Here is a 12,962-nt window from a genome sequence, read left to right as displayed (position 1 = left end):
GTACAGAGCACGTGTACTAATTGTGTACAGAACACGTGTACTAATTGTGTACAGAACACATGTACTAATTGTGTACAGAACACGTGTACTAATTGTGTACAGAACACATGTACTAATTGTGTACAGTACACGTGTACTAATTGTGTACAGAACACGTGTACTAATTGTGTACAGAACACATGTACTAATTGTGTACAGTACACGTGTACTAATTGTGTACAGAGCATGTGTACTAATTGTGTACAGATAAATGAGCCTTTGGGATGAACTGGAACACTGTCTGCATCCCAGACCTTCTCACTCTTACAAGATCAGTGTCTGATCTGACTAATGATCTTTTATCTCATCCCAGGGGAAAGCTTTCCCAGAAGACTGGAACTGATGATAACAGAGAATGAAATGTTAAACAAACACATTTTATGTTTTGGTCTCATAGAGTAGATTTTACACATGGACACCAGACGTGAATTGCTTAACAGGATGTGTGATTTTTTTTTTATTTAATGCATTATTGAATTGGCTGGTTTTAATCCAAACCTTTACAGTATATAGCTGTAACGATCACAGCTATATACTGTACAGTAAATAATGCCAGCTTGGATCTTTAGGAATAAAACATTCCAGGAGATACCAAGAAAATGATGTACCCATATGAATAACGTGTGTCATCGTTTATAAAATACAATCTGCGTTGAAGAGTTGAAGCTTGTGTGGATTTTTTTGTTTTTCAGCTAAAGGGGTCGCTGGTTTCCAAATAGCTTGAGCGTTTCATCTCAAAGCTCAGTTATGAGTATTGTATCAAAATTGGTACATGCTTATGGTCGACGTAAAATCTATAATCTGAGAGTTTTAATACATTTTATGTTGGAGCAGTGGCTCTTTGTAGCCTGCGAACAAATGACAAGTCTACAGTATATTCTCAGTCTTGTTCTTTGTACATCTTTCTTACAGGAGGCTTCTCAGGTGATGCTGAGATTTACCAATCGCATCGGTATGGTCGTTTGGCGCTGGCCACTCCAATGCGTCGGCGCTCTGGCGTGGACTCCCAAAACCCGATGCCACCACTAAGATATAAGAGCCATGCACTGCCCCTGTCTCTCACAGCTAAGCGAATACCTTCCACCGTACCCGAGTCACATTTCCGGCAGGCACCACAGGATCAATCAGAACTGAGCCTCCTTGCCAAGACGGACGATGATGCGCACATGGAAAACACACCCATATCAGCTCGTCATATTGTCACCATGGTGAGTGCCTTTTGGGGCTGCAGTAGGTGGAGTACAGGCTTAGTTTATTGAGGCAGAAATGAGAAATGAAACTACGGCTAATGAGATGATTAGTTTTAAGGACTGTCCTATCCTATAAGAGCGAGACAGATCCTGATCCTTTTATTATCACAAAGTGACTAGACATAGAAACATGTACAACAAGCTTGTACACGGATATGTTGTGACAAATTTATCGCTTCTACATCACGTATCTGTTCAGGTTGTGTCTTCTACAGCACTGAGCACTTAGTAAGATCCCCGAGTCAGATCTGAGTCACAGAGTGTATTTTGAAACTGCGTGGGTGGCTTTGGATCTTATGGTTTTATCTTGTTTCGACAGAGCTCTCATTAAACATTAATAATGAATCGGTTTGATTAATCTGTTTTACTAAACTAGCTGCATTAGATGATGTGGACTGAGTCATATGGAGCATATGTTTACAATCATCAGTTAAACAAATGGTCTTAAATGAAATATTTGGCTATGATTTCCAGAGGGGCAGACATCTGTATAAAGCAAGCTGTTTTCAAGTTGCTCTATCTTGCTGAGAATTTTGTGTGTGTGTGTGTGTGTGTGTGTGCACTCAAGGTGTGTGTGTGTGCTCAAGGCGTGTGTGTGTGTGTGTGTGTGTGTGTGTGTGTGCTCAAGGCTTGTTTCTGAGTGTGTGTGTGTGTGTGTGTGTGTGTGTGTGCGTGTGTGTGTATCTACAATATGCAGTATGTGGGGGGTATCTGTGTGTATTTGTGTGTTTTTCCTTGTGAGTGTGTATGTATGAGGGTGTGCTCATTGCTTGTTTCTGTGCACATATGCTGCTTCCTGGCATGTAGGCATGTGTGTGTGTGTGTGTGTGTGTGTGTGTGTATGTGTGTGTGTGTGTGTGTGTGTGTGTGTTATGTAGTGGATCTCTCTTATCTCACAATCTTTTTATCAGAACAGGAAATGAACGAAGGATTATTGCACATCACTGGGCAGCAAAGCGTTTAACTGTGTGTGAAGTAACTGAAGTGCACGAGTAGGGAATAAAGGGCATGACAAATAAACAAGGATGCTAACAGAGGAAGATATTGCAGAGAAGGCCTATCTTTCTGCATCACCTGCAATATCCTCTGATATTTGAGCAGATGTATATCAAGATCATTTATTTTTGGTTGTTGTTTATAAGCTCAAGTCTGTGTGTTTCTGGACCAAGTTGCCAAGACACACTTTGCCCTTAGTTTTTACCCTTCTGTTGAATAATTAAGAGGTGTAATATGGGTTCCCACTCTGGGTTGATTTGTATTGACTGGAGCTCAGCTCACAGACAGGTAGAAATAGACTGGTTGGAAGCCACGATGTTCATTCATACCACAGTGATCCCTGCAGTGACAGACACTAGGGGTGGAAACAGATTAAAAATTCATGATATGAAAGCGCTATTAACTGATCTCATGGGGCTGTAATTATTTTTGTGCCATATTATGTTATCTGGTTCATTTCCAACATGATCTTTATACCAACATGCTCCAGCTTCCAGTTTGCGTAGCTTTAAAAGCTGAAGCTCTGACATGCTCAGCAAACTGCACAAGTATTTGTTCAGTACTTAATTTAGAATTTCATTAGAGGAAGAGGAGGAGACACATACGAGTGTGTTACTTTGGGGCAAAAACATAACTAACAGCATTAAAAAGTTCTTTTTTATTTAAAGATGAAGGTTTTCAGGATGGCACTGTTTTTGAACATTTGCAAATGCAAAAATAGGAAGAGAAGGTGGGAAAGGTCATGTGATCAAATATAAGCTCAAATGTTGGCTTCACTTGATTTAATTGCCGTCGGATTTCTTGTGTTCGTAATATTAAGGGTAAAAATGTATGTTTCCCTGATTTAACACCATGTAAGAGACAAGAGCGCAACTACTGGAGTAAAGATAAAACAGCTCTAATGTGCCTGTCAGTTTGCTTAGCAACTCTCTCTCTCTCTATATATATATATGTATGTATGTATGTATGTATGTATACACACCACTTTTACACTATACCAGTACTCCTTTCCACAATATTTATTTATTTATTTATTTATTAATTAATTAATTTATTTATTTATTTATTTATTTATTTATTAATTTATTTATTTATGCCTGTATGTAATATTAAAGACTATCCTGTGGTTTCTGACACTATAAGCCACACCTTTATTTATTAAAACAGATGAAAGGACATGGAGGTGCATCCATCCTGAAGCTGAAATCACTTCTGTTCTTCATATAGTGATATTCTGAGCCTCCAGAATTTCACAGAGTTAAAAGAAATTGAAACTCAAATCAGCAGAAAATCTGGGGTGATTTTAAAAAATGTAAAGTTCCTCCAAATGTCAGAGAGTTTTCTGGATCCTGGGTTCATTTCTGTAATCGCAAAATCCTGAAATCCTGAAAGCTGGACAAAAGCATCAGACAAGAGGTCCTAGAGGTCTCTAGTGTGCAAGAACTGCGCGTCATCTTTTTAAGTTTTTTAATTCTCTGTCTATCTGAACCTGATACTTGAGCTTTCTGTGTCTGTATGAAACTGATCATTCTCCAGATTTACAGTAGCATGAAACATACTTTCACCACCAACAAACCATGTTCTAACAAGACAAAAGTGCAGATGATGGGTAGTATCTTCTAGTTTGGAGAACAAGACTAAGAAATAAACTGCTCTGTTTTACCCTCTGAACTTATTTGGAGCCGGTTTCATGCTGTCATAATGAACGTCTGAACCAAATAAGTTGTGAAAAATGATGGACTCCATACCAGGTTTTATTGTGAAGGCTCACCCAAGAGGTCATCTGACTGACATTCAAAAGTAACCAATCACAGTTCAGTTTTTTCGGCGTCATGTTTAATGGTGTGAAAATGCAAAGTCGACGTCTCTGCAAAAACAGACCGGCGTGCGAACCTAGATCGTTCATTTAAGGATGTCATGCAAATGAAAGAGTCTATACTATAATCTTTATATCAATTGAAAAAAAGAGCTAGCGACAGAAAAGCTTCCCCATATAATTAGACTCTAGCTATTTACTGCTGGAATTCATCTTTAGTTGTTACCATGTCAAAAGCATTTCAATACAAGAACAAAGCCCCAGAGCAGCAGTGCTTATGAGAACATGCAGCAAATATCCAGCTGATATAAATATGATCCTCCTCACGGAGTAGCTTGAAGATCAATAAGTTGGCAGACGTCTGAAAAGGAATACGACTAAAAGTTTGTTTCCACCACACAGCGAGTTGAACCTGATCCTGTAATGCAACTGCATGCGACCGTCAGTAGATTCCATGATATCGTATGATCTCAGAACCTTCATTTGTGTGTGTGTGAGAGATTGTAGAATAGAATAGAAGCCTTATTTTTGTCACATGTACATTACAGTACAGTGAAATTATTTCTTCACTTATCAAAACCTTGAGGTTTGGGGTCAGAGCGCAGGGTCAGACGTAATCCACCGCTTCGCTTTAAACCGTTAGCAAAGGATGGTTGTGATAGTGTATAGGGATAATATGCTTGTGAGCTGTATGCTAATGTCCTATCACACATGGTTTCTAAGGGGGCGTGGCCAGACATATGTTATGTACACATGATGTCATTACAGCATAAAGATGGTGAAAACTAGCACATATATTACAGCACAGTGAAATGTTTTTCTTTGCATGTCCTAGTTTGTTAGGGTCAGAGTACAGGGGAAGATATAGTGAGGGACAACAGAGAGTTAAGGGCCTCAATCAAGGGACAAAGAGTGGCAGATTGGCAGTGCTGGTGAACACCCACAGTTCGAGCGAAAACACAGAGTTTTAACCATTACCATGCTAAGCCATTAGTATCAACATTTAATTAGGAATGCTTGCACACCAGGGGGCACGGTGGCTTAGTGGTTAGCACCTTCGCCTCACACCTCCAGGGTGGGGGTTTGATTCCCACCTCCGCCTTGTGTGTGTGGAGTTTGCATGTTCTCCCCGTGCCTCGGGGGTTTCCTCCGGGTACTCCGGTTTCCTCCCCCGGTCCAAAGACATGCGTGGTAGGTTGATTGGCATCTCTGTAAAATTGTCCGTAGTGTGTGATTGCGTGAGTGAATGAGAGTGAGTGTGTGTGCCCTGTGATGGGTTGGCACTCCGTCCAGGGTGTATCCTGCCTTGATGCCCGATGACGCCTGAGACTCAGGCTCCCCGTGACCCGAGGTAGTTCGGATAAGCGGTAGAAAATGAGTGAGTGAGAGAGCTTGCACACCTGAAGCCAGGACTGTGTTCTCTCTCAGCAGGTTCAGAGGTGTGTAAAAGCTCTTCTTTTTAAAAGCTGACCGAAAGTTTACGATAATTTCTAATTCATTGTTAATTTTGTTAGATTTGACAAAACTGGTCAAAATAGTTAATAATTAAAGCTTAACTAGGTAGACTTGGTTAAGATTTGAGTGACTTTATTAACCCCGCCCCCTTCTCCTCCAATGTAAACAAAAGCTCCACCTCCTGAACATACAGTGGTTCAACTAGCATTAGCTAACTGTCATGACATCACTTTCAAGTGCACTTTTCTGTGTTATTATGAGCTGAAATTATAATATTTTATACAAAAAAGTCAGTTAAGACCTAAGATTAAAAAAAAAAGTTTAAAAATGTATTATTCGTTGTAAACTCTGTGGTAAAACTATGTGGAAAATATTACTAAAGCATTCGTAGGAACATTAGCTCTTGTTTAGGTCTTAACTCTACTGTTGTCATGTTTCAGGTAAAAATCTTGACAAAAATCTAAAACAAAATGTTTCTCCTCTATGAACTTTCTGATTGAGGCATTTTGCTGAAGCATGCTTCAAAACAGAACAATAATGAATTTATTTTTGGGATTGATTTTTGACCTAATGAAACCTCTCAGAAGAGCAGTCTAATTACAGGCGTGGGTTGATGCTGTAGGCTTTTCTGCTGTTCATTATCTCTGTTTATCAGAGTCTGTGTTAACCTCATGTAGATGTTGTTGTCGATATTTCTGCCTCCAATTTGACATTTTTACCTTCTATAAGTGTGTAATCTGTAAGACAACAATGTTAGCCATGTATAGCATTAAAGAAAAACTGTATCATGGCACAAGACATAAGAAAAGGATCACAAACCAGAAAAGCATGCATAGAAAACAAAAGTTCAGCATGTCTGGTGAATAAACACAGGACGTTACTGTGCACAACCACTGCAAACTTTATCGCTACGTCGTATATCGGAATTGTACAACGATCTCGGATTATGTGTGGAAAATTTGCCCTTTTTTATTGTAAATAAAACAGCCTGAAAAAAACAAATCGAATCATTTTTCTCGAATCAGTAACTTGGTGCATAAAACCAATAATAGCTGACATCAGCTTCTGAGGCGAGTCAACTTTCAATAAATTTACCATCAGCTACAGACACTCCATCCATACATGTCCACTCGCCTCGAACTCGGAAACTCTTGAGCACAAAGAAAATCCCCACTCGTAGTTACGACATTGTAATGGCGGTAATGTGTGTTAAACTCGTAAATACAATCTTTCCAAAATGACTTTATAACGCACCAGTAGTCCATTTAGGCTATATGCAGAGGTTCTAATGTTCTCTAGGAAAGTAAGTCAGACTTTTTTTGTGTGTGTAATGAAGTTAATCATCTATAGAACAAAGAAAAAGATCTGTCACCATTGTTATTTTTGTGCAATACAATTTACATTTCCTGGGAGCATGGTGGTTTGGTTTGGTTTAGCTTCTTTGCCTCGCACCTCCTCACAAATGGTTTCCTGTGGGTTCCCTGGTTTTCTCCCCAGTCCAAGAAAAATATTATTATATATATAAGCTCCATCAACTCATTTACATAACTGACAGTTTGCTACAGCTTCTGTGGTTCCTTCTTAGCCTTCCTCTTTATGAATAAGCCAAACTACACCTAGATGGATAGAGTGTTTTAAGGGTTTATTAATTTACACATGAGCACAGAAAAGCCCAGTCTGCAGACATGCATGCGTGTATCATAAAACCCAACAACATTATAGATGGAAAAAATACAGCAACAGTATTCTGAGCTTCACTGACAAAACTCATAACCGTAACCTGGCGAATAAAATGCCACCACAATTTTAGACAATAAAATACAGCAAATTCAAACACAGTAAACAAGAACATCAACATTGCACTATGAATAAATTGTAAGCAAACGGATAGATACAGATTACCAGATAATCTACTAACGGAGATACTGTAAGTCTCCAAAAACGCATTCTGAATTTTTTTTATATGTTTTAATATAAATGCTTTATTGCTCTCCAAAGCTTCTACACATAATCATTTATATGAGAAACTTTCTATTGACCAAGGACAAAACCCCAAGGTAGCCTTTTGAACCTTTTATAGTGTAGTAAGCAGTTAAATGCCAGAACATTAAAGCACATTTCCATGTTTTTTCCATTTTATTATGCTGTAAACACAAAAGATACTCTTATGTGATTTTTCCCAGTGTTTTCCACAAGCACCAAGCTGTGAGAAACAGGTACAAAATACACCATGACTTAAAATACTGCACTACTGACTGGGGAGAGATTTGTGACTGCTGAACCTTAATGAGTGGTTATAAAAAAGAAATGATAAACTGCTAGTGAGGAACAGTTTTATTAAAAAATAGCCTTGCTATTGCTTTAAGGGATTAAAAGAGGAGAATATCCAGACCAGTTCAAGCTGACCGGAAAGGCTAAAGTAATCCAACTTAATCACTAGCGAGCAGTCAGTTACAGTATCTGATGGCAAGCTGGAGATTAAAAAAAAAACCAAAACAGGTCAGTACAGAAAACAGCAGAAGCTTCCTGACCAGAGCAGGACGGTTGAGCAGAACCTGAGCCACTATTGTCCATTTGTGGGGTTGGGATTGATAAAAAGGGGGCAACACTGTGGGGCTATATGACTGAGAGCCATGTTATGGAGCAGGATACACCACAAAGACCTCAATGAGCTTTTAAGAGCGTTTCAGGTTGGGGAAATCGAATCTAATTGGATGACAAGAACAGGGTGGCTGGTGCACTGTTGTGAGCTTCAGTGGCATTAGACAGAGTAAATCCAATTTAGTTCAAACAGAGAGAGAGAGAGAGAGAGAGAGAGAGAGAGAGAGAGAGAGAGAGAGAGAGAGATCGCCCAGTCCTAGCTAGCCTGAGGACACTGAATGTTGAATGTTCGTTTCTAGCCACCAAACAAGCATTCTTTATTAAATCTTTAATGTTGTTGTTCTTAACTCCATTTGTGAAGCCAAATATGCATATTGATGTAAGGGGAGATGCTTGTCATGTTCACATCTACACACTGGAAGTCATTGTAGTTCTTCAGGGATTTTTTGGACAGTCAAATGTTGGACAGTTCAAGTGTAGCTTTCTATAGATATTTCATAACTTCCTATACTTCCTCCATTCATATATCCATCTACCCATCCATCCAACCATCCTCTATACCGTTTCTCCTACTGGGCCGCAAAGAACATGGAGCCTATTCCAGGAATTTTGGGGCACAAGAGGTTTGGGGTCCACCCTGGACAGGATGCCAGTCTATAGCAGGGTTAGAAACACATGACTAATGAGGAAAATGGAGAAGCTGCACCCCTACATTTATTAGACAGGCATCAACCAGAACCATTATTAGGCTATCTTGTGTTATTAGACTAGTATGAATTGATTTGGAGTAACTATTTGGACAAAAGTACACCCCTGACCAAAAACAAATACATGTGGTTCTTCTCCAAAATGTTGTCACAAATGTGAATGCACTACAGTTTCTCTTCACTGCAACTAAGACACTCAGACACTGTTCCATCATGATGATGTCCCTGTGCACAAAGCCCCTGAGCTCCAGGAAGACATGGTGTGTTAATGTTGAAGGAGAAGAACTCGAGTGTCCAGCACTGAGCCCTGACTATGACTCAGCCCCACTGAACACCTTTAGGATGAACTGGAACACTGACTGAACCCCAGACCTCCTCACTCTTACACCATCAGTGTCTGATCTCACTAATGCTCCTGTAGCTGAATGATCACTAATCCCCACAGACACACTCCAACATCAGTGTCTGATCTCACTAATGCTCCTGTAGCTGAACGATCACTAATCCCCACAGACACACTCCAACGTCAGTGTCTGATCTCACTAATGCTCCTGTAGCTGAATGATCACTAATCCCCACAGACCCACTCCAACATCAGTGTCTGATCTCACTAATGCTCCTGTAGCTGAATGATCACTAATCCCCACAGACACACACTCCAACATCAGTGTCTGATCTCACTAATGCTCCTGTAGCTGAATGATCACTAATCCCCACAGACACACACTCCAACATCAGTGTCTGATCTCACTAATGCTCCTGTAGCTGAATGATCACTAATCCCCACAGACACACACTCCAACACCAGTGTCTGATCTCACTAATGCTCCTGTAGCTGAATGATCACTAATCCCCACACACACTCCAACATCAGTGTCTGACCTCACTAATGCTCCTGTAGCTGAATGATCACTAATCCCCACACACACTCCAACGTCAGTGTCTGATCTCACTAATGCTCCTGTAGCTGAATGATCACTAATCCCCACACACACTCCAACGTCAGTGTCTGATCTCACTAATGCCCCTGTAGCTGAATGATCACTAATCCCCACAGACACACTCCAACATCAGTGTCTGATCTCACTAATGCTCCTGTAGCTGAATGATCACTAATCCCCACAGACACACACTCCAACATCAGTGTCTGATCTCACTAATGCTCTTGTAGCTGAATGATCACTAATGACCACAGACACACTCCAACATCAGTGTCTGATCTCACTAATGCTCCTGTAGCTGAATGATCACTAATCCCCACAGACACACTCCAACATCAGTCTGTCCTGTCCACAAAGTTTTGGCAATACGGTGAATCTCATTCTATTTCTTTATTCGCAATAGTCCTTATCAATTATTTTCAGTATCAAGATTAGGACAAGGCTTACAAGGTCTGGGGAAAAAAAACAACAACCCTGACATGGTTTGTTTCAGTGAAGTTAAAGCTTTAGTGCTCAAAACAACAGAAGTGGTAGACGTTAATTGTTCAAAGAGCCTAATGTTATTAGACGTACAGACATGAGGTAAGATTAGGAATGATTACCAGGGAAGAAGCAGCACTCTCATCATGTTCATAGCTTTGTTTTTACACCAAAAAAGTAATTACTCACCTGAGTAAGATTTTCTTTTTTTTGATTGAGTATTTTTTAGCTATGTTTATTTCTGTGACCTGTGATCGACATTGAGTACAATGACACGCTCGGTCGTGAGTCGTGTTCGGTTTAAAGTCTATAAGCTGGGTTTCGTAACAAAAACATGGTAGCCATTAATGTCTGAGTCATCGCGCCCTCCTACGCCATCCAGTATTAGACAAACAAACACATAAAACAACAAAAAAAATCACTTTCATTCACAATGAATTTTACCGTCGGTGTTTGGTATGAACTCTCTCACTTGTAGAAAGTAGTAGTTGCCTGGATACGGGTTTTGTTATCTAGATTGTGCTTTGTGGACAGGTATAGCCTCGCTCTCGAGAGGAGAGGAGAGATGAGAGAGAGAGCGAAGTACGAGAGAGAGAGAGAGAGAGAGAGCGATGAAGAGAGAGCGAGCGAGGTAAGATATATATCTAGGTAAGATATATATATAGATATAGATCGACACTAATATATCTATATATACTTATATATCATAATAATATATAATATAATAATTCTCTATATAATCACTATCTAATATCTATCATCTCTCTATACTATCTCTCTAGCTCTACATAATCTCTCCCTCTCCCTCTCTTTCTCTCCCTCTCTCTCTCTCTCTCTCTCTCTCTCTCTCTCTCTCTCTCTCTCTCTCCCTCTCTCCCCCTCTCTTTATCTATCTACATAACTCTTTGGTAGACTTAATGGCAGTGATTGCATTGAAGTAGTGCATTGCACTTGTTTTCTTTAGTCATCTTAAAGAAACTGTATAAAAACAGTTCTATACTTGTCCGTTACGGCATGTATCCTGTAGTTAATGCCTCTAAACTCTAGTTTAAAGCCATTAACTGCGGCTCTGTGTGTTTTTATACTGGGAATTGCTCCTGGGAATTATTGACCACACACAGTGTAGTCATCATATACTGTACATACAGATCAGAGCGAACCTCAGAACAATGTCTCTGTTTATGTTTTCTCTGGTAGGTTTGATTTTGTTAATAATCAGGCCGTGTTTTTACTGTCAGGGAGTAAAAATCACGCAGGAGACGTCTGAAACCGACGAATTAGTGTTTTGAGCGGCAAGACCTTGACAACATACAAACAAACACGGTGTTCTGGGCACATTTCACTGATCTAATCGGTATTAGGAGGCAAAAAAAAGAGACTGTTTTGTAAAGTATTATTGCCTTGTGCTTCTGTGTGTGTGTACGTGTACATTCGAGCGTTCTTGTTGTCATTATCGCCGCCACTTTCATTTCAGTAATGTTTCCCTGATGTTCTCTTTGTGTAGGTGAGTCATTGTGCTAAATCAGTCTCTGAGGGACTCAGGTTCAGGCAGAAGAGCTCGGTTAGCCCATCCGCCTCCTCCTCTACCTCCACTCCATGCTATTACCGTAATTACTCCACATTTGCAGCGGCTGTTGTACACAGCAGGAGAGAGAGAGAGAGAGAGAGAGAGAGACAGAGAATGCTCGCACAGCTGCAAACATTTGTGAGAATTGGGCTTCGGGGTTGTAGCGGGTTGGCTGTGAATTGGTTTCTAGCTGAAGTGCCAAAATGATAGAGGCTGGAGGTTCAGCTTGTCTCTCCATCTCTTGGCAGATCCCACAGGTGAGCGTTCGGTGAGTGCAGTTCTTTTACTTCGTAACTGTTTCCAGATGTTGTTATAAACGTTGGCAGATCATTTTAAAGCTTTTTGCTTCTTTTCCTAATGATTAATTTGGCTTTATTTTTAACTGATGTTACCCGGATGTTAGTTTTAGTGGATTTTAAGAATAACACAATTTCTGTGAGTACAGAATCGTGTGCGTATGCGCTTGTGTGTCCAGAAGGATGGGAATATCTGACAGTTTTGACAAAGCGGGTTACTGAGATTAAGGTTAGGGTCAGGATTTGATGTATAGAGTGTTTATAGTGCTATATAATTGCATACACACATCTGATGTTAAACAACATAAAGATTTAAATGCTTAGAAAACATTAATACCAGACTCGAATTTAGGTGTTAGGGCTATTTATTAAATAAATAAATAAATAAACAAACAAACAAACAAACAAACAAACAAACAAACAAACAAATAAATAAATAAATAAATAAATAAATAGAAAATCTATTAAATAAGCACATTGTAATAATGTTTACAGCATTTTGCAGCTCTCCGGCTCCTAAATATCTCTCTCTCTCTCTCTCTCTCTCTCTCTCTCTCTCTCTCTCTCTCTCTCTCTCTCTCTCTCTCTCCTTTGGAGTTTATATGAAAATGCTAGTACAAATAGTTTATGGATTTGGATCATATCATATACCATTAATCTGAATCCTCAGAGAGAGATAGGTGTCAGTATCAGTGTTTTAAAAGGACTGAGACCGTGGTGTGTTGTGGGATTGCTCGAGGAGATTCACTATATCAGGGCTTTTTAAACAGCTTAAACATATGCATATTTTAAAAAGGTCCGATTTCTAATTTCA

General features: G+C 39.7%; 1 protein-coding gene across 3 annotated transcripts in view; it reads left to right on the top strand.

The window, feature by feature from the left end:
* ptprr (protein tyrosine phosphatase receptor type R) overlaps positions 1 to 12,962 on the top strand; it is a 46,517-nt gene that overhangs the window by 3,421 nt on the left and 30,134 nt on the right. For 2 of the 3 annotated variants that reach the window (XM_027151536.2, XM_027151535.2), the window contains exon 2: positions 952 to 1,247. In XM_027151536.2, coding sequence (XP_027007337.2) covers positions 952 to 1,247 — 296 coding nt within the window. Of the gene's footprint in view, positions 1 to 951; positions 1,248 to 12,040; positions 12,110 to 12,962 lie in introns of those variants that run through there. The other variant, XM_047804007.1, reaches the window with a different exon arrangement.

The sequence above is a fragment of the Tachysurus fulvidraco genome, chromosome 19 (assembly GCF_022655615.1).
Source record: "Tachysurus fulvidraco isolate hzauxx_2018 chromosome 19, HZAU_PFXX_2.0, whole genome shotgun sequence".
Lineage (NCBI taxonomy): Eukaryota > Metazoa > Chordata > Actinopteri > Siluriformes > Bagridae > Tachysurus > Tachysurus fulvidraco.
This window is presented reverse-complemented; position numbering and strand designations above follow the sequence as displayed.